At 38.4% G+C, this 23650-nt stretch overlaps 1 protein-coding gene across 1 annotated transcript; it reads left to right on the top strand.

The window, feature by feature from the left end:
• The first annotated feature begins 6233 nt into the window (after positions 1-6233).
• Positions 6234-8096, top strand: lingo1a (leucine rich repeat and Ig domain containing 1a). Its single transcript, XM_085357665.1, has one exon. The coding sequence runs from the start codon at positions 6249-6251 to the stop codon at positions 8094-8096; it is 1848 nt and encodes a 615-aa protein (XP_085213791.1). The 5' UTR covers positions 6234-6248.
• The last annotated feature ends 15554 nt before the right edge of the window (positions 8097-23650 follow it).

The following is a 23650-nucleotide window of genomic DNA, read 5'->3' as shown; positions in this document are numbered from 1 at the left end:
GTGACCTTCAGCAGTTAGTGCTTCTTCTACTTTTATTGCAATGTCTGCATTGTTTTCAGTTTGGCTTCTGGAGCTCGGGGTGTTGGCTTCTCCTGTGTTGCTGGGAGAAGAGCCCACGTGTAGATGTGTGCGACCCTGACTTAGTTGCTTCGAGCCCTAGAGTCTCTGTCAGCAAAAGAAATCAAGACTCAAAATGGGGTCCACAACATTAGCTAACAAAGTGATAAAGGCTATGTTAAGTGGTTGCCACATCTTTGCTGTACACTTGTCTAATTGGCTAACCATTTGAAAAGTTAAACACACACAAACACACAACCCAAGTTGTTATTTATTGTGTTTCATTCTACGCTCAGTGTTTGGAGGTCAAATAAAATAAATAATAATAATGGATTTATATAGCGCTTTTCAAGGCACCCAAAGCGCTTTACAATGCCACCATTCATTCACTCTCACATTCACACACTGGTGGAGGCAAGCTACAGTTGTAGCCACAGCTGCCCTGGGACAGACTGACAGAAGCAAGACTGCCATATCGCGCCATCGGCCCCTCTGGCCAACAGATGCGCTTCCCAACCCCCAGCGCCACGGTCGCCCCGTGATGGGGGGAAAAAGACATGGATAGAGTTGGAATGATATCCACTGAGCTATTTTTTCACTAATAAGTAAGTTTTTATAATCAGTTTCCCTTTTATTCATTTTGAAGTGTTGCTGGGCAGTCTGAACTGTGATATTAGTTATAAATAGCACATCACGCTTTACATTATCAGTTCATCAATATTATATCAGGATCGTCTTCTAACTGTCAGGGCTGATTTAAATAGCTCTCATATCCAAATTGCTAATGACTTCTTCCTAAAGGCCTACACATGTTTTTTCACATGATAGTTTAACTAAGCTCTAAACAGGATAACTATTAAACAACAGACATATCCAAGTGAAGTTGCTGAGTGAAAAATAGCCTACGTTCTTGTTTTTGTCAGCTTCACCGCATTTATTAGATTTTTCTGTTTTGTTTGTCAGTCTTAACAAAATATATGATGAAATAATTTGCCAAATTCAGATAATTGACATCATTATAAGTATGCTTTTAATTAGAAAATGATTTTTTTTAGACCTTTTTGTGTAATTCCTCTAGGCTTAAGTTTGGCTCGTTTCCTTTTATTACGGTAATTGTTTTGGATGCTGTGAAAAACATGTGAGCTCTCATTAGTGAGTCTTATTTGAGTCTTTCCAAAATACACTTTATCTCCTTAAAAAGAAAGAACAAAAAAAAATCACGATTCTCTGCAGAGAGCTGGCAAGCTGAATAGTTTAATAATGATAGAACATCACGATCCCTAAATTGCACACCAAACACCCAACAAAGAAAAAAGAAAATACACAACAGCCCCAGCTATGGGCCTCGATAAACTAATGTTTAATGAAACATGATTTAAAAAAATTTGACCAGAATCATTAGCTATTATTATTATTGGCTACACTGTTTTTATTTTAGAGCTTACAGTTCCTGAAAGCATGCTGTTGAATTTGAAATAGATATCCCTTCTAGTTTAACAATAAGCTAATCAGTTGAACCAAACCCAAATAATATTATCTATCCAACTATAATTGTATTTTCTTTACATTGGCAACTGTCTACTATCATCAAAATCTTTTACTATGACTATAGGGCAACATCTCTAAAGTAGAGCTAAAAGTAAGGGTTTTATAAAATGATTTTTAAAAATATGTCAAAACAATAAGAATTCACTATTTATTATAAAACTGAGTTAATATCTTTCTAATTGCCCTGTTGATTGTCTTATTAAAAGGAAAAAAAAAACATCTTTTACGAGCTGGAACAACAAAACAATCCCTTTCAATATGACTGGTCCAAGTAATCAACTTTTAATGTATAAACCCATCCCCAGTATTTTTTTTTTTGTTTGTTTTTTTTGTTTTGTTTTTTCCTTTGGTGTAAGTTTGGTCTCCTGACAGGCTTTGTGTAAGTGGCTTTTTCTTTTAATTAGAAAGTAGTTTTGTTTGCATCTTTTTTTTTTTTTTTATCAGTAAAGGCAGACTCAACATCAGAAATTCCTGTCATTCCCTACATATGCAGAATGTACTTGTAATTCTTTCCCAGTTTCCTATTTGTTGCTGTACTACAGAATGAGACATCAATGAACAGAACACTGCGCAGAAGCAATAATGACCCCTTTGAGAGGTGAAGTTCAGGAGGGACATGTCTACAGGTTTTACGGCAGAGTTTTGTCAGAACAACAGCTGGCCACTGTTGGAATTCTGCACCTCGATGCACCAACCAGCTTCTTCACCTGGATTAGGGCTTTACTGTCCATCTGTCGGGCGTCAGCTTACATTTAAGCCCTGCCATATCACAGGTTCAAACCCAGCCAACAGTGCCAGCAGGCAGCGTAGCTTCTCAATGACACAAGGTTAACAATTTTGTTCAAATTCATCCAGGACAGTGTGAGACAGATCTTACTACCACTTGCTAAAGGTAAAAAAAAACTTGCATTTAGTCATGGTGTCACTTTTAGTTTATGCTTTAATACCTGCAATGCTACTTGCAGTTAGAAAGCCAATAAGCATCTTAGAAGTGATTAAAGTGATAGCAGAAAGAGAATAAAACACTTTTGTCAACTTACACAAAAATATAAATTTGCAAATTATACAAAGAAAATATGACTGGAATTACTTATGCTTGATACCACTAATAGGCATCATATGAAATTGTAAACACTGGGGACAAGAGTGTGAGGGCATGTTAAAGAAGAGTAAATAGGTGGTGAAGTAAGATTCCAGTCCTTGGTCTGGCCATTAAGGATTAGACGGGCAGCTGACTAAGCGGTTTGCAGAGGAATGGGCTTTAAAGGCTTTTAACACTTTGTGCTACAGATAAGGTCAGCATCATCTTACGGATTTCCAGGAAGCTTAAAGGTATTTAACAATGGTATTTAACAAGGCTCAGAAGTGATATCTTCTGACAGGTAAACTAAAATGTGACTCGGATTACTCTGTGATGATTAGGACTTAATGACACTGATACATGCATATTCTCGAATGTGCTAATTGTTAAAAAAGGAATGATAAGATATGGAAAAGAAAATAATTTCTAGCTTGCTACAGTGCAGATGTTAAAGTTTAACGTGAACCTTTTTTTACATGAACTGGCTGAATGTTTCGGTTACTGTGTTATGATTGTAGTGCTGTACTGTTAGCTTCAGTGTGTCGAGAATCTGAAGACCATCTTTCCTTCATCTACCTGCTCTTTCTTGGGTTTTGAAAATTATTTTAAAATTGGGCTCTATATCAAAACCATAAAATGTCATATTAAACTTTACTTAATTATAGCGACTTGGACCGTGTTTTAATGCTACACTGAACTGCCTACACCTACTCCATTGTAACAGGGCACCATCTACTTTACGTATGAAGCAACATCTTCAGCATCCCAGCGGATCCTGGCATAAAGGCATTAATCTCTCTATTCATTGATCTAGTTATTACTGGTCTTGGACCAGTGAGTCCTCATTTATTGAGCCCCACTGTCTTATTTCTCTTACATATTCATTCTTTTGAGCAGCACACCCCCTCTCACTTCACCTCAATTAATGTAATTCTGTGGGAGCTCACTGGAGTGCTGATTCGAATGAAGAACACATTCAGAATACATGCCTGTGAGGGGATGATAACACCAGATCATTAACAAAACAGAGCTGCAAATGTTTACCCATGGATAGCATTCTTCATCTTAATGTGTCCATATCTTTTCATGTTTCATTGCATATTTGCTGCTGAAGCCGTGTGCTATAAATTGTAAATTGTGCTGCAAATGACTTAGATGCATCTAAGTCATAAAAATGCAATTTCATCAAAAACTTTACTTAAATATTCAAATTTCTTATTAATATTGCCCAATCACGTGCACTGTTGGGATGTATAGAAGAGTGCAGGGACTTGTTCGGAAGCCTTACTGCAATCCACAACCTGCTGAAGTTGTAGTCAAGGAGCTTTACCAACAGGGGATTATACTTTGAATATTTCTATGATTGTGTTAACGTGTCAGTGGCATTAGGGCTGGGCATAATAGCATCTCATTGAGTGATAGCCAATATGTGATATATCCCCACAATGTAGGCCAACAGATAGAGTCTGAGCCTGTCATGAGGCCATTTTTTTTTTCACTTTTCATAGACTTCTTGCGATGTCCTATGACACACTATGTCACTCACAGGCCACTTACTTAATCAGTGTACATTAAGGAACAAGAAATATTAAGTATATCCAGAGGCAGCATGAAGCACAGCAGGTTCCGGTGCAGGTCTCTGAATTCAGACAAATTCTCAACTGTTTCTGGCATCACTTGATTACAGATGGTATCATCAAATCCCCAATCTGAACTTTGACCTCAGAGCGAATAAAATGAAATTGAGCAAAGTAAATCTAACCCATTTTTTCATGATTCTACTGTCCAGTTGACTATGGGCTCACTGGGGTAAAAATTATCAGTGGCTGGTGGCCACAATAGTAGTAACAGGTTACCCCATAATTAACTGTCAAGCTGGATATCACTGATTTTTTCTTTCTACACTATCAATCTGTCAAATGTATTGTGGTCCACTGAATCTGCTGAAATATAAAGGTGCATTATCCATCTTCACAGACCTCCTGGGCATCTGGAAGAACAATCACATAACCACTCAGAAATTGACTTTTTTCTTTTTTGGTGGCTTTTGTGTGCCTCACAGAGAGACAGAAAGATTGGGAGACAGAGACGGGGAATGACACGCAATACAGAGACCAGGATGGGTTAATGTAGTGAGAACTTAGCCTTGGCATCTGAGTCGCATGCTATACCAGATGAGGTGCTGGGGATCCTAAAGACTAATTTAGAAGAAGAGATAAAACTACATACCACTGGGAATATTCACTGTATTGTGACAACAGTGATCACACATTGACAGGCATTTCCCAGGGACATGTCTAAAGAGGAGTGCAAATTATATGTGAAAAAAAAATTTTCAGCCTGTTTTTTCTTTACATTTTTTACCTCTTATTTTCATCCAACTCCTTGTGTGGTAATATAGTTCAAAATTGTTGTAGCATTAATGCTGATCACATGCTCTTTTTTTGTTTGTTTGTAAATGGGTGTTCTGCTATGACACAAATGGATCATTTCATTGCTGTTAGAAAGGATAGACTCACGCTAACCAGTGGAATCAAATCAAACAGGTTTTGTTTCCTGTCTTGTACATATGTATCTCTCCATTTCTAATTCACTGATGGTCTATATTTTAACTGTGAGCAACTGTCATCCATAGCACATACGTCATAGTTGCCACCATTTTTATCTTTGATTGTATCATTTTGTTACTGTTGCTCCACCCTCACACAGCAAATTTACATTTTAAGTAATAGGAAGAAAAAGACTTCAAAATACCACACTAAACCACGGATGTGCTCAGAAAAAGTTGTTACAACACAGCATGACTTGGATTACAGAAATATGTTGTTAATTCCACTAGACACGTCTCTTTGCTTTATGTCACGGAGACAGCATTGACTGATTGATTATTTGTAAGGTTTAGTGTAGATATGTTCAGGACTCCACAGCGTACACCAAGAGGGTATACAGTAGTGAAAGATGTATGTAGATTACTAGAATGATTTTGCCTTTGATTTTCTTCCTTGGATCAGTATTTTTATTCATATAACAAGGTCTCATGGACGACTGTGTATTTACAGGAGCTGCTCGGATTTAAAATACCTTTTGAAACTCTGCACTGGCAAGTTCAAGATGCAGAATTTATAATTGCATGCACATACCTTATTCCTTGTAACCTCTATTCATCTTTAGTCTGTTCATGAATATTGCAGCAGGACACACTCTCTCTACTCTTCTCTGTTCTGTTAGCATTTGTGTCGCATCAGAATGTTGTCCTTTTAGCACATGCAGTTGTTGAACTTGCCAACTGCCAGAAAATGCACATAATAACCAAAGAGAATTGTTCTGAGAGCTATTAATTCAGACTCCTGTTCTGAACATCTCCCACATATAATGTAAAATAGTAGAATTTTATCATTAAACTGCATGATGACAAATCAACTCATTGCTCAAGACTGTTAAAACTATTGTTTTAGCTCATATGTTTCAGTTTTTCACAATTTGCACTGTATTTGTCTTTTAACTGAACAGATCATCATGAACATTTTGCTATGTATCTGCGTCTCTCTAGGTAACCGATAAGATGGTGGGCAGGGAAGCGACTGGGCACAGCTACCTGGTGGCTTTCTGGCAGCCTATTCTGATTCTGATGCTGAGCACCGTTCTGTCTGGATCCACAACAGGCTGTCCATCCCGGTGTGATTGCAATGTTCAAGAGCGATCGGTGATGTGCCACCGCAAGAGACTCATAACAGTTCCTGAAGGCATTCCTGCAGAAACAAGACTGCTGGACCTCAGCAAGAACCGTATCAGAACCATTAACCCAGATGAGTTTGCCAACTGTCCCAACCTTGAACACCTGGAACTGAGTGAAAACACAATCTCCACTATTGAGCCTGGAGCATTCAACAACCTTTATGGCTTGCGAATATTGGGGCTACGTAGCAACAAGCTAAAGCTCATCCAGCTCGGTGTGTTCACAGGTCTGAGCAATCTTACACAGCTGGACATAAGTGAGAACAAGATTGTCATCCTGTTGGACTACATGTTCCAGGATTTGTATAACCTCCGCTCTTTAGAAGTGGGTGATAATGATCTGGTTTTCATCTCCCATCGAGCTTTTCATGGCCTAAGTAGTCTTGAGCACCTGAGTCTTGAGAAGTGCAACTTGTCTTCTGTGCCAACAGAGGCTTTTACCCACCTCCACAGTTTAATCACTCTCAGGCTGCGTCACCTCAATATCAATGTCATACGGGATTATTCTTTTAAACGGCTCTATCGGTTAAAAATATTGGAAATAGCAAATTGGCCATATTTGGATACGATGACCCCAAATTGCTTGTATGGATTAAATCTCACCTACCTGACGATTGCAAATGCCAACCTGACCACAATTCCTTATGTAGCCTTGCAGCACTTGGTTTATTTGCGCTTTCTCAATCTTTCATACAACCCTATCCATACCATTGAAGGAAATAAGCTCCATGATCTGCTGCGTCTGCTGGAATTTCACCTTGTGGGAGGCAGACTGGCAATGATTGAACCCTACTCTTTCCGAGGTCTAAACTACCTGAAAATACTAAATGTGTCTGGGAACTCGCTTAGTACTTTAGAGGAGTCTGCTTTCCATTCAGTTGGCAACCTGGAAACCCTGGCATTGTATGATAATCCCTTGGCCTGTGACTGTCGACTATTGTGGGTTTTCCGCCGGCGCTGGAGACTGAACTTCAACAGGCAGCAGCCCACCTGTGCCTCCCCTGAGTTCGTCCAAGGCAAAGAGTTCAAAGACTTCCCAGATGTTCTGCAGCCAAACTACTTCACGTGTCGCAAGTCTAGGATTAGGGATCGCAAACCTCAGCAAAAATTTGTTGACGAGGGAGCCATTGTTCATTTTGCTTGCCAAGCAGATGGGGATCCCGCTCCAGTGATAATGTGGCGATCTCCACAGAAAAAGTTTATCACCACCAAGATGATTGGAAGGCTGTCTGTGTTGCCAGATGGTACTCTCGAAGTGCGCTATGCCCAGATTCAAGACAACGGTACATATGTGTGTATAGCTAGCAACGCAGGTGGAAATGACACCTCTCTTGCACACCTTCATATTCATAGCTATTCGCCTGACTGGCCACACCAGCCCAACAAAACATTTGCTTTCATATCCAACCAGCCGACAGAAACTGGAGCTAATGATACAAGAGTCAATGCCCCTTTCCCATTCGACATAAAGACATTGATTATTGCAACTACAATGGGATTCATCTCCTTTCTTGGTGTCGTCCTCTTTTGCCTGGTACTGCTGTTCCTCTGGAGCAGAGGTAAAGGCAACACTAAACACAACATTGAGATTGAGTATGTGCCACGGAAATCAGACGCTGGCATGAGCAGCACCACAGTGGATGCTCCTCGCAAATTTAACATGAAAATGATCTAACAGAGCTGTGGAATTTATTAATTTTGAACTTTAAAATAAGACAAATGGTAAAGAAGACATTTCCTTTCCTCTCTTACAAACCTGTGGATCCTGGTCTGTTAACATAGAGTAAAATGTTCTTTCTCCTGACTGATGGACAAGGAATGAAACCACACCCAGTGTTACATGGCATCTGTGGTTTCCACAAGGCCTGTGGGGGCATTAATTGAAAATCAGATTTGTCATAGGCAGTTCTTATTCCTGTGGATTTCTAATGAGATAATTATATCACAAAAATAAAAATAAAACATTTTAAAAGCTAGAATGCGAGGGGCAGATCATATTTTGGCCGTCTCTGTTTTTTGTGCGTATTTTTTTTATTTCGTGTTTGCTTTATTCTGAAGTTAGGTGTTCTCTTATGAATGATATTTGTATGGGTTGTTGAGCACCTTAAACACTGGCCAATTCAAGTACATCTTCATCACTGTATATCATTGTGAATACTCCTGTGCCTCCTTTTTTTCTTTTCCATGGTTTTTCTGTGATTCAGGAAATTTATTGTGTCATATTATGAAAAAAACACAGCAAATTCTTCGAGAGACAAAACTGTTACTAACATCTGTAAAATGTTATCTTAATTTCACAGCACCCAATTCATAACCAAGAAAAAACAATTAACAGTCTGTAAAATCAGATTATAACCCTGTTAACGCAATGATGATTACAGCAGTAATTTGGTGCAAATTTTTGGCAATCGGTCCATTTTTACCGATCTAAAAAATCAGCTAAAAAACAGCCAAAAGGTATATAAGAAAAATTGCATTTTTACACCGACAATATTCACATAAATAATTAATGCAAAAAAATGCATAAAATCATGTTAAATGTGAGTATTAAACATTTTTACATAATGGTTTGAAGTGAGTACTTAGCACCAGGCCACTCAGTCCATTTTCAGATGTTACCCAGACAGTGCTCACAGATAGATTAAGGACCTGACACAAAAAGGAAATGAGAAAAGTGTTTGAAACCATGCTCTGTTCTCACAATAGATGCACCTATCCACAGCAGTTTTGCCATCCAAAAGAATGGTTGACTCTGGCACTTAAGTACTTACTCCTAAGCTTTTAAATAGCATTTCAAAAAAACTTATGTAATAGTATTAGTTTGTGCTCAACATGATTAGATGGAATAAAACTTGCGGTGCTCACGCTTTGGATATGATGTGCTCCTCAAGCTGTAAGAACATTTCTGTCATTTCTTTCTTGATTTTTTTTTAAATTTAATGAAATTAATGCTTTATTCATGACAATACTGCCTCCCCCAGCAAAGCCATGGAAAAATTACCTTCCAGAATCATTTATATGTTCGTTTTTTCCTAGAAATGTGCATTTATTTGTCAGGGGGAAAAACTGCAGCATATTATGCTCCCACTTGGTTCTGCAAATAAAATCAAAAGTTACCTTTTCAAGTACACACTGTTGTACAGCCGGGCTTTGAAAACATGTGAGGATAAAGGCCAAGTTATCTATGATGGATGACATTGCATATTACATCACAGTAATGGCTGGAAGTAAGAACTGAATATGCAGATGGTTGAAGTGACACAGATGGTTTCACCCATGGAGCAATCTGAAGCAGCTTTGGTGTAATCCGTTTTGCATAAAGGAGAAAAAAACAAAACAAAACAAAACAAAAAAAAAACGCTGGATATGGCTCATGGTTCTCCCTCTTGCTGATTATGAATGCTCTCTTTGTTCAAAGTGTGGCAACTGTACCTAGCCTTTTTTTTTTTTCCTTCCTAAGTGGTTTGGGAAGTTCTGATTTTGGTATATGTTATTCCTTTTTTTGATTTTGACCATGGACTATACTGACCATGTAGTCCAAGCCAACTTTTTACAAAAAAATATATATACTAAAAAAGAAATCTATGGAAAATACATTCAAATTGTTCTGTGCAATAAAGGTAATATGCAGATTTTTTTTTTAATTAACAAAATTTTGTTGATGTTGAATTGTTGAGAATATGGTATGTTGTATTAAACAATCTATGGACTTTTGTAAAAAAAAAAGTGATGCTTTTATCTTGGTTTTAAAGTTTCAATTGTTTTTTCTTATAGAAATAATATATATGTCATAGCTATGTATCGGTAGATTCAGCTCAGATATATGTACTGATGACTTTTCAGGTGCTGAAGCTCCTCATCACTTATGTAAAATTGCCACAATTTCCATTAATTATTTCATTTACAAGCTACCAGATTCTTTTTTTTTTTTTCATTTTTTAATTTAGCATAATTTTCTAAACTTCTGTTTACCAAGTATATGTGTATCAGTGGCCAAATGAGGAACTTAATGTTTGATTTTTTTCAATTGAATAGCTCATTACATGATGATTCAGACTGAAGGGAAATTTAATATCATATATTTCAGTGCTAATTACTTGTTTACAGGGAAAATTGTAGTCCAATTGTTCATTTGCCTAGCTTCTAAACATTTATTAACCACCATTAGTAAAGGTTCACTGGCACTGTGTTGCATATTGGAAATATTTTTAATTTACTCTGCACAATTGTAATTTTAAAAGAGACAAAGTCATCAGCTAGGGAACTTCGAAATATAACCAAATACTGGCTGTTTCACTTTGAGTAACACTATTATTCTGTGATATGTCTTAGAAAAACAGTAGCAAATTAGGTTGCCCTTTGACGATTATGGGAAATGACCAAGGATACGACTAGGACAGCCTGGTTTCATAAAATACTTCTGTCCTTCAGTGAGTTTGAATCTCTGTCCCATTCCCTTTTATTCCATATCTTTGCTGCCTTTTAGGACTCCGTGGGGACTTTTGACATTCTTTTTTTCCTCAAGCTGTATCAAAGCATGCTCATTTATCTTCTGACTCAAAAACAGACAGGCAGAATAGAAGAGGAAAGAAGCTATTCTTGAGGCCCAAGAGCTCCAGGGAGTAATGGAGACATCCATTGTTTTCATTCCTCAGATATTAGATCTGTGCTTAAAATTCTAGGTCAGGAACAGGCTGATGGATTCTGACACCATGCGACAAGTTGTCTTTCCTCAACTGAGCATGAAAATATAGACACACCTCTGGGTCTTCCTTGCACTCATCCAAATCCACGCTCTTAACAACATCTGGGAAACACAGCATGTAAGCAAACAAAAGTGGGAATTTGCTGTTGGCTGCACTTCTATCAGAAAGTAGAAGCTTCAGATGCCTAAAATAAAAAGCAAGTCATTTGAGATTTTTATGTTGATGTGGAATCTAAACTCATGGCAGGTCGCTGTCTCTCATATTCATATCAAAGGATGAAAACATCTCTTATTATATGTGTTTCTATATTATACCTATTTCTGAATCTATTTCAGTCACTCTCAGTCAAACCATACACAGTCCTGATTAAAATCGATTCTAAATCCTATATGTGATATTTCATAAAATATTCCAATTCAATAATTAACAAAGTACACATGGGACAACCACTGTACTTTTAATTTGATTTAAAATGGAAAAAGGTTACATCTTAAAATGTATTTAAATCAAATTAAATTAATAATGAATAAACTGAATAATAATTTTAAGGACGACGTACCCAACAGTGTTACAAATGTTATATTGTAGTAATAAGTCTCTTGAACCCTCTAATCATTTAAACATATGCTTAAAATATACACAGTTTTTTTACATTGAGTGAAAGTATAGTATGTGAAATAACCAGGCTTAAAATAAAACACTACCATAACTTGAGGCAAAGCTAGCAAAACAGAGTTAAAGCTAGCAAAACAGTAAATAGATCTTCGTTGGTTATCCGTTGGTTAACAGCATTGACAAATAGCACCATTTTCAAACATATGAATGAATTGAAGAACTGAAATATATTACTTCTTCTGTAGTCATCATCAAAGTGTTCCCTATTAGCTAACTGTCCCTAGAAATGGAGGAACTTTATAGGACCATTCTTTTAGCAAAGAAGTAAAACACTATGAAAAAATGTCACTGCATAAACAACTATATTATTGGCAAATAATATAGGTCCGCGCCTCTAATTAAATCGATTTTAAAAAGCTCAGAAGCAAAGGCCAACATTTTGATTTAGAAAAAAAAAAAGTATGAATATATTTCTAAAAGTCTTGAACACTGTGTGACATGGGCAACTCTATATATCTACAGATTAAAAGCATTAATGAAAAATGAAGGTGGTGACTCTGGAAAATAGAAAGTTTTGTATTTTTTCATGCGTTTATTTATTTATTTAATTTATTTCAGTTAACCACGTCATTTTTCATAGATACTAATTTTAGAGAACTGGTAGTGTCTCAGTCTGTTTATCGTACTTTTTTTAAATTAAAGCTGACATCCAGTCTTCATCATTGGGGCTTTCTTTGCTAAGGTGCTAAAGCAGCTATTACGACCTTTTTCACACTGCAGCCTCCTCTAGATTTCACAGCTTGGCCACGGTTGGTTATCAGGAAAAACGTATCAATGATGATAAATCACAAAGGTATGTTTATTTGCTAATGCTAGCTCTAATTTTTGGAATATGTTCTTTAAATGAAAACATATTTTTAGAGGGTCTACAATTTTACCTTATAAGGTGCCTTTACTCAGAAGACCTGAATGCTTCAGGAACATATATGATTTTTATATTTAATCCTGTATAATGTACATAGAAAAAAGTGTACGAAGTTGAGAAAGTAGAAACTGCATTTACAAATGAAATGGCACAGGTTCTCAGAATAACCCTTAAGAGGCTCAGGGTCATGTGTAAAACTTGCCTCCAGATGGGGCAAGTTTTACACCAGATGGGGATAGGGATTGACTCTTCGGTCCCTTTCTGCACTCAAGTGTCGAAGACATATGTCCATGGATCTTATTGTTATGGACAGTCTGTGGTGAGCGCAGAAGTCCAATTACAAAACTCCACTCGGGCTCATATTCTGTTCAGCCCCTTCATGATCCTCCAGTTTCACTGTCATTGAAATTTTCCAGCAGGATAAAGGAGTCTCCTGCTGGGGGCAAAATTCAGTTTTCCAACCAGTGACTCCAAGAAGGCTCAAAGAAGGTACGCTGAGCTGTCAGTCAATGCACAAGTGCAAACTCCAGAGTGGAAAAGAGTCCAGGCCTTAACCAGGAAAATGGTTCCAGAACCCAGGTGTCCCTCAGCTTCATGTGCAGTTTTCTTCCCCACCAGAGCCATGCTATTCTGTTGAATGATCATAGTTGAATCAGTTGAATCATCATAATAATGATTATTTAATAGGCATCGCCAGCAATCTTTTTTTTTTTTGCCAGATAAAGGTTTGTACTTTTAATGTGAACATGAAGTCTATACATAGGTATTTGAAAAGAACCAAGGCCAACCATTTCCTGGCTCTTCTAAGGGAACAAGGTAAGAGTCTCTTGTCTCATTTTAATGGAATTCTGTCAAAGCAGAAATGTCCTTTTTCAGCAATATATGGATTCCAGTATATGTAATATATGGTGACTTTTTTCCTTATAATTTCCAGAATTGTTTCGAAATTAGACATGAAAGCTTTTATAAGTGCAAATACAGAGTGGTAGATAAAATTAGAAAGAGAGTACTACAGAAAGCAGAGAATCTAGCAAAAAACAAAGAGGCAGCTTAAGTCCCATAACATTTTCTCTGAATATCCTCAGTAATTATAAGATGATCATCGTAAAAAGTGTGTTCCAAGTGGAGGCCTGTCTATTTATACTTCTAACAAAATATTAAGAATTTTCATATTTGTTTAATATGCCTTTAGTTGAATAGTGGGTGAGTCTTTGATCCTTCTGAGTTCAGGGGTTTATGTGTGGTGCGGCTCCCATGAGGAGACTTAGCTGTTGCTTTGATGTTTAGTAGAGTTCTGCATAGTCATAGTAAACACCACCCTGAGCCCTGCTATGTTAAAAACACTGGCTCCCCCCCACCCCACCCCCCAAACACACATACATACACACACACTTCCCACTGCGTTCTTTAAAAGGCTGCTTTGCTATTGTTTTACTGTTGTGGCCAGCTTGTGGCTATGAAACATGGACAAAGATGGCATCCAAAAAGTGCAATCTGTTGAGGCCCATTTTGGCCTGGACCATATGCCACAACCCACATCTCTGTAGGCGACTCAATCTAGCCTTCTTATTTATTTAACAACCCCATGAAAGAGTCATGAGTTCCCAGTTCAAAGAAATGTGACAGCAAAAAGACTGCATCTGTCTGCCATTAAAACCAGGTCTTTGGCAACCTGCTAAAATAAACCCAATGAAAGGAAATTTCTCTACTGAGCCTATCATTTGTCCTCACTTTATGGGGCAGCTGATTGTTTATAGGCAAATGCATTACCACAGTGATTTGGGCAATTATTATGCAGGTAAATAGGTAAGACGGTAAGGGGCCAATCCATCCTATAATTGTGTTCCATTTCCAATTCCCCTGCACAAGTCCTGAATATGCCGCTGTGAAATAATTGAGATCTCAGCTGCTGTTTCACCTTGAAGTGGGTAGCTATTCTGCAAATAATTTGGCTTCTGCCTACTTGCCTCAAGGACAGCAGGTTGCAGAAATTTGATGGGGTAGCTGAGGCAGGTGCTGTTGTGAGATAGACGATGTGATCTGATGAAACAGCATAGCCAGGCTGCTACTCCCATTTGTCAGCATTGTTTCAAGATATCTGCAGGTGAGTGCGGGTTTCATCTTTCATTATTTTCTCCATCTGTTTTCTGATATTGTGTTTTTGCCTGTCTGTAGTTTTTCAGAGGCCCTGCTATATGTTATTTCATTCATGTTGAAGGTTCAACATTTTGAACATAAGGACCACAAGAAAGATTTGTAGGAGGAGTGAAATAAAATAAATATGAGATATTTGGTAGGTCTTGTATAATCATATGGAACTGGCAATACATCTACTGGTCTTAAAGCTTTTAAGAGGCAGATTACAAGAATACTGGTGGGAAATTATGGTGTTTAATTCAAAATATGTTTACCTTTATCTCCAAAATATAGTATGTTTTCATCCCTATAGTTCAGCTCAGAGTCCATTTTTGTTACCTCAGGCATTATAGTGCATTATAGTTTTAGGCATAAAATGATAATGACCTGTAGGCTAATATAAACATGTCGAATCAAAGGGGTGAGCCTTTCAGGGGCGATCGTGGCTCAAGAGTTGGGAGTTCGCCTTGTAATCGGAAGGTTGCCGGTTCGAGCCCCGGCTTGGACAGTCTCGGTCGTTGTGTCCTTGGGCAAGACACTTCACCCGTTGCCTACTGGTGGTGGTCAGAGGGCCCGGTGGCGCCAGTGTCCGGCAGCCTCGCCTCTGTCAGTGCGCCCCAGGGTGGCTGTGGCTACATTGTAGCTTGCCATCACCAGTGTGTGTGTGTGAATGGGTGGATGACAGGTTGTGTAAAGCGCTTTGGGGTCCTTAGGGACTAGAAAAAAGCGCTATACAGGCCATTTACCATTTATATTTTGACTTGAATTTGAAGCTTAATTAACAACAAATTAATTTCATTGAGCTATAAATCAATGAGTTTGTATATGAAAGTCCTGTTTAAGAAATGATAATAATAATAATTGTAATTTATTTAAAGCAGACTAAAACAGCATTATGTATGCATTCTATAGCTAACTGTTCTTTCAGTCTCTTTAGCATTTAGTTAATCAGCTAATGTTATTGACTGACTTTCACTTGTTCACTAACTAATGTTCCCATATGTAGTGCAATCCCAGAGAAGACAGGAAGAACAACAATTAACAAAGTACATCTTGGTGATGTTCCAAGTATCTTGCCTTTGCTCAAGGAACCAGGATCCAGGTTCTGAACAAGTTCAAATTTTTTAGATAGTTTGGAACTGTCATCTACAATATGAAGCTGCTAGCACTTGGAAGCTCATTGGGGCATATCAAACATTTAAAATTTTAATAGACAGACTGATTTGTATATTACAGTTCTGAGCCAAACAGTTCATGAACACTTGATAGAAGTGCATGAAATGCACGTGGCTTGTGTTCTACAAACAAACAATTCCCTCAGCACAGCTGTTCCCACTCAGTGGCATGCTTTGCAAATGCCTCATATTCAACTATGAATTAAAATAATGATGGGTTGTGTTCAAAATTGTGTCATCATTATGATAAAGTGTGCTCCCTGTATTAGAGGTGCATATAGGCATCGATGTAGAAAGGAAAGGACTCCATATACATTGATGTTAATTACAGGTCATTCTCAAATGAGCTGATCTATTCAGAATCACTTATTTTTGACAGCGGTATTATTATTACATGGAGTGTGCATTATCAAATAAAGCAATTTCCTAGAACAGTTACTAATTATCTCCAGAGGTAATAACTGTATGACAGGGTAACTTTAAAAGGCCAATTCATATCTTAAAATTCTCATAGAGAAATGTTCAGGCGTACTTGACAATACAAAGGGAGCTGTGATCAATCCAGTTGTTCTCTATGACCCAAATCCCTCAGAGAAAAAAGGGTGGATAACACAAACAAGTTGAATGTCTCAGCAATGACTTTCTCTCTTTGCAAAGCCCTGGGGATGATCAATACAACAATGGCAAGGCACCACACAGCTGCAAAGATATTACAAATCTAAGCTGTTTTGGCTTTTTTAGCAGTCTCACTGCAGGAGTGCACAAAAGAATTTTCTCTTATTCAGTGGGACAGAATTGCCCAGCTTTGCTCAGCTTTCAGTTATTTAAAAGGGGTGACAAGGAAGAAGATGAGGGTGAGAAAATCCTGTTTCTCTCAAATTACACCATAGAGGAAACCTCCAGAGATGCCTCAGTTGTCTTATAAAATAATACAGAGTTCTCTGAAATATTTTTCTTTGTCTTTTTTATGGCTTTCAGTCATTATATGACTATGAAACTGAATTATTATTAGTAATAGTAGTAGTAGAAGTGGCAGTAGTAATATTGTTATCAAAACCATACCAATTTCACCCTTATTGAAGGTATATGAGTTATCATATGTTAAAACAAAGCAGAGCCTCTGTCAGTGCCTAGGTTTTATATATCAGGACAGAATAAATAGCTAGTCCTTACCTCAAACAAACAAAAATATATGACATATTCCATAAATAAAAGTTAGCCAAAAATGCAGAAGCACTGTGTGAAAAAAGAAATAGACCTCAGTAGCTTGCAGAACCATTTATAGCAAGACAAACTTAAAGTAGTCATTTTATGGACGTCTCTCACATCACTAGAGGAATTTTGGCCCACTCTTTTTTTACAATGTTGTTTCACTTTATTGAGGTTTGTGGTTTGCGGACATTTGCTAATCAACAGCTTTCTTCAGGTCCCGCCACAGCATTTTAATCAGGTTGAGATTTGGACTTTGTAGATTCACATTTTTCAGCTCCTTAAAGTACTTCTTCCATCTTCTCACCACACTCTCATCACTTGTCAGCACATTTCCATCTCTACTCTTAACCACTCTAACCTACTGCACATCCTTTCCAGCTCGATCTCTCAGCGCGGTTAATCAATACAAGTCCTTTTCTCCTTCCTTAATGTGCAATCACATTTGCAACTTACTGTAAGCCTTTTCCTTTACTTTTGCCATGTCTCTGTTTGTTATACATGCAATCCCTCAGTAGTCTGTCTACTTTCTTCATTTCCCTGACTATCCCTTTTTATACTTTATATAGATAATACATAATGTCAAAACACATTAAGTACAAAAAGGTTACAACTCTGCACCAAAGATGTTCATTTGTATTACAGACAGTACTTCCTTCTAAGGAAACACAAAATCATCTCTGGCAGGTTGGTTCTGCAAGTTGGACAAGCACAATGCAAATCTCTCTGTGGCGCGTCGCCTTCATTCACAGAGTGAATTGCTGCTTTTTTTCTATTTCACATAATTGATTCTCTGCAGAGTTTGCATCTTTAAAAAGGACAATATTAGTAAGCTGCACTCACATTTAGGTCCTTTTTTTGTTAAAATTTAATAGGTTCATGTATCATGCACACAAAATTGTGGATCGGATATGAAGTTTTCTCACATTTGAACAAAGATGCATATTTTTTTTTTATTCATTCTCCCTTTGTTCACAGATGAGCTTTGTGGCTCTTGATTTAGTGGTTTCACTGACTTGATCTGTGCTGTGATCTGCCTACAGATGGTAATCTAGCGGTCATCCTTGGAATAATTTCTGTCTCAAGAAACTTTTGTTTAAGCGTGGACCACGTTATAAATGACATGAGGTTCAAGGAACCACCTAGTATTGTCACCTGAAATTACAGACTACATGATTACATAAAGTCTTGTCACACAATACACTATATATAAGAAAGGCCTCCCGTCATGTCATATTTTTTCCTTTTTGCTGATATAAAGAGAAAGATCATGTAGCACTTACGTGGAGTTATACACAGTACCAATGGATAATAACCAAGGTAATGAGAATTTTGGGCTAGTATCAGAAGATTAAGAACGACTCTTAGAGCTCTGGTACATGATTGGCAGAGAAACCAGACAAACACAGTTGTGTGGCTTAAAAGTACTTTAGTGATGTTGTAACCAACACTGAATTACAACAGGTTTTAACAGAACTTCAAGTATAATTTTTTTTCCCCAAAGTAGCAAAAAAAAAAAAAAAATTGAATAAAAATAAAAATGTGCCCCGGCTCGGACAGTCTCAGTCGTTGTGTCCTTGGGCAAGACACTTCACCTACCGCCTACTGGTGTTGGCCAGAAGGGCCGATGGCGCGATATGGCAGCCTCGCTTCTGTCAGTCTGCCCCAGGGCAGCTGTGGCTACAACTGTAGCTTGCCTCCACCAGTGTGTGAGCTCGAGAGGATGTGGAGGGTGAAGGTAACGGTGGTCCCCGTGGTAACCGGAGCACTAGGTGCGGTTTCAATAACATGTAAACAAAAGGACTCAGTCTACAGATAGGAGTATTACAATAGATGTGCTTAATCCAGCTTGTACCATAGGCCTATTAGTAGAAGTGGAAATATACTAAAAATTACCTCCAAGTGTTCAATACTGAGTATATGACATTATAATGACATTAGAACAGTATCAGGAAGCAACATATAGTCTGCTTACAATTACCATAAAACTTATTTTCAGCTGCTTTAAACATATACAGCTTTCACAGGTTAATGACTTGGTTAACGATATAACTAGCATAACAACAGTGCGTTTTAGAGACACCCCACAACTGTAACCGCACTCGGTACATCACGTGTCTAATTAGCCACATTTAGCTTACCGCTGTCGAGTGGATGCTTAGTGTTTACGTGAAGCCACAGCTCAGTAAACCTTCCGGTTTCACTCTGTCCTCTACGACAACAAGTTACTTACATTAAACAAGGACAGTAAGAACAGAAACAATGAACATCAAATGTTTTACTTTTTCTTCTTTTTTTGTTTAAGATGATTTTAGGAACTGGGTTACAATAGTCGTTTTATTCATTTCTGTGGGGTAAATAAAATGTACATACATTGTTCAAAGCCAGCTAAACTACTCTTGAGGATCCTTTGGGGCCTCTTTAGGCTTTGTTGTTGTTTGTGTACTGATGGGAGTATGGGCTTGTGTTTGAAGGATTGGTGCAATTTAGGAGCACTATATGGGAAATGAAGTATTTTTTTAGTGTTGAGGTTACTGATGATAAAAAATGCTTTAGAATTTTCATTTTTGTCTGCTTAAATCAGAGGTTCCCAAAGTGTGGGGCCCGCAGAGTCATTGCAGGGGGGGCGCGGTATGAAAAAAAAAAGAAAAAAAAAGAAAGCTTGGACACTGCTGGCATAATGGACAGGTTTTTGATGGGGCTCCCACACAAATGCAAAGCAGGAGATGAAGCATCACCAAATATGTTTCCAAACCAACTTCCTTCCAAGCCAAAGACTAGAAAATATGGTGAAGCATATCTTCCCTTTGGCTCACCTGCACAAGTGCCAAGGTAGGTCTCCCCTGCAGAATTGGTTTTCCCTGTGTCGGGAGCACGCGCAGGATTCTCCAAATCACAGACAAACAGTATCCCACATTCTTGACTTTTAGTTCACAAACATTTGTAATAAATAACTACTCCTGACATCTTGGAGATGTTAGCTCTTTATACAGTAACGTTACAGTGGGATACATATAATATCAGGCTGATATTTTGTACATTTTTCTTGTAAAACAAAGGGGGGCCCAGCAAAAAAAGTTTGGGAACGACTGGCTTAAATGATGTGAGCATCCTGAACTGGAAGTTTAAGCGAAACAAATTCAGCCTGGAGACAGTAGATCTGAATATCTACCTGCTAACTGCTTATCTTAGACTTAGCAGTCTGGAACAATGGAGCCAGCCATTAACGAAGACACTCTTTCCTAATCCCATATTGCTTGTTCTGGCAGGATCTGTGACCTATGCCACCACAGAGACCAAATGGCCCTGGGATGAATTTACCAGAAAACATGTTTCTTGACACATTAAAGAGCAACTCAAGACACTGGGTGCTGTAGGATTTCTGAAACCAAGAAAGCATTATTAACTGAGAGCTTGAAGGTACAATGAAACACAGGCTGGTACTACTGAAACAGGAGCAGACTGAGATATAGTTTTTAAAAAAAGTAACCAACACTATAGTTAGTACTATAGAGATTGAAAATGTGACGTCACTCAGGGGTAAAACCGCAAAGAATTCTGGGAACTCGTGGCAAGAGGTACTAGCGCACGCAGGCTTTCAATTGAAATCAGTTATACAGCGATAAAAAGAAACACAAAAACTGGCAAGAAGCTGTTGTATTATTAACTGCAATAGCCGGTCGCATGACAGCCACGGGAAGCCGACGGGTAAAGAGATCGGTTGTTTTCGGATTACGTCGTTGAAGAGAAATTGTTCGAGCCATGTTTCCAAAGTAACAAAGACGCGACTGGATTGCAGCCATTCAAAGACAAAATATAACGTCCCAGAACACTCCAGCTCACAGGTTAGTCTGCTCCAAGCATTTCCACAAAGGTCAGTCTGCTGTTGTAGTTAATGCGTCATTTTTCTTAACATAATTGGTGATATAGGTTACAAGCAAGTCTGGCGCTGAACAGAAATTGTCGCGCTATGCTCCTTTGTTTATTGTGCATAAATAGTGAATTGTCCTGACACAATATTGTGTTTCGCTTCTGTTATTATGGTACATTGACAAAAACATATACTTTTATTCACAGGATAAAACAGTTGTTTTGTATCACTAATTGCCCAGTGCGATTACAGCATACAATATTATTGTCACTGCTACATTTCTGTGATGCGTACCAGAAATTATTTCTACTACTAATTAATTACCGTTGAGCTCAAAGGTCCTATTAATAAACTGTTAACGAATGTGTATTTATGAAGACGATTTGTGAGACTGGTAAACTTATGATATGTACGATGGTCTTTACTTTCTACACGGTGCATTTCAAGGTCCTGTACCCATCCATCGGTAAACTGTACCTGGGCTTGTTGCAGTGACCTGAAGTTACTAAACTTCACGAGTGTATGCACTCACTCCAAGAACCGTATGATTATAAATATGAGCGTGGTGAAAGTTGGGCAGCACACTAACGTATTTTGTTCCTCTGTGTGCTTGTAAGGGTCTGACCCTTTCACTGGTTTGATTTTTTTCCTCGTATCTTTTCTTTGAATTTTCATCAAGTCTGTCTTTGTACGGACCGGCATTGTTCTCCTTCGTTTTGTACATACCTTTTTGTGCGGCAAAGAAAAAGCAAGAATTTATTGGAACCGAAGAATGAACGTTTTGCGGTGCTGCAAATGCTTGCATTTGATGCAGGTACTTGGATTGTTTTGCCACGAGTTACCGGCATGCAATGCGCGAAAGTCACGTGGTCTGTCAATCTCTATTGGTGCATGCAAGATATTTGTGATTACAAAGACAGAGATGCTTCATGACAGTCGCATAGTCACAAATACAGTTAAGGAAAAAATCTAATCAAATCAGGATATATCTAAAAACACGTCCATCCCTCAGGGTGTGAATGGTTATTATACAGGTTGATTACAATTAAGTATTTCTGTCTCAATTTATAATTTTCTTTGCAGTCCAATCAAAACAAAATACCACAGCTAACTTCATTCTGTGCTTTTCTATAAGTGACACAGGCAGCTTACTTGCCTTAAGCACTACCTCCTACCCAGGCCCAGCAGTATAATGAATTTATGAGGTATGGACCTTGTTTCTTACCAGATATGCAGAGGCCGACTTTGCTATTAAAGATAATTAAACTTGCTCAAAGAAATGAGTTGCAGGAAGCTATGGGGAAAGGTCTGATTGCTTTGGCTATGTGTTATATAAGCGTCATTCAAAACTAATCTTTGCAAGGTAAATGCATTTGCTCTGAAGTTGAGGCCAAATAAAATGATGTAGGACTATCCAATTAATTGTGCTTGTGCCCTAAAAAGTTTTCCAAAATAAGATACTGTAAATGTAAAGTAAATGGAAGAATGAGTAACACAGTAACAAGTGTTTAAAAACTAAAAATGCTAAAAACATTGAAACAAACATACCTAGATAAGTGAAATAATTTAGTTAAATGTCTATTATGTCACATAGTGTTAAAAAAGCAGAGGCCAACTTCAAGCCCATAGCACAAGTCACCATCAAGTGTGGGATCTAAAAAGGAGATTCTCTGTCCCCACTGCTGTTCTGCATAGGCCTGAACCCCACAGTGAGATCATTGACAAGACTGGCTAGGTAGACAGAGCTGAGGGGATCACACTAGCAGAAGGCAACATTACAGATATTCAGGACAGCTACAAGTACCTGGCACAGGCAAATGGGAACCATGAAGAGGTTGCTAGGAAAGCAAACACCAAGTATCGGCAGAGGGTCAGGCAAATCCTGAGGAGTCAGCTGAACGGTAAGAACAAGATCCAGGCTATCAACACCCACGCCCTTCCCGGGATCAGGTACCCTGCTGGGATAATAGGCTGGCCAAAGCAGCAGATGGAAGCCACTGACATCAAGACAAGGAAGCTCCTGACCATGCATGGAGGGTTTCACCTCAATTCGGTATGTACCATCAGCAGATATAGGAAGTGGCAAGCATCCAGAAATCCTACCAGTGGCTGGACAAAGCTGGACTGAAAGATAGAGCGGAGGCACTAATCATGGCAGCACAGGAACAAGCTGTAGTCTACCACACCAGACAAGATCCCAGGTGCAGGCTGTGTAAAGATGCCCCTGAGAAAATCCAGCACATAACAGCAGGGTGCAAGATGTTAGCAGGCAGGGCATACATGGCACTTGGGGAAGACCCATTTCTGTTTTTTGCAGATGATGTGATTCGGTCGGCTTGACCTCCAGATTGCACTGGTGACGTTTGCAGTTTAGTGTGAAGCAACAATGAGAACTAACATTAGCATCAAGATGCAGTGGTTCTCAATCATAATAGGGTTGCGTGTCCACTCCTTTGGAAATGAGTTGCTGCCCCAAGTGGAAGGCTTTAAGGACCTTGGGGTCTTGTTCACATGTATGGGGATGTGGGATTGATGAATAGGCTGGTGCAGTATCTGCAGTAATGTGGACAAGCGCTTTGATGTGGTAAAGAG

This window comes from Diplotaxodon limnothrissa, linkage group LG7, assembly GCF_057381915.1.
Source record: "Diplotaxodon limnothrissa isolate DT_005_m linkage group LG7, D_limnothrissa_male_GT1.1, whole genome shotgun sequence".
NCBI classification, from domain to species: domain Eukaryota; kingdom Metazoa; phylum Chordata; class Actinopteri; order Cichliformes; family Cichlidae; genus Diplotaxodon; species Diplotaxodon limnothrissa.
This window is presented reverse-complemented; position numbering and strand designations above follow the sequence as displayed.

Coding starts and splice junctions, on each gene's coding strand:
- lingo1a (XM_085357665.1), top strand. CDS start 6,249: ATGGTGGGCAGGGAAGCGACTGGGCACAGCTACCTGGTGGCTTTCTGG.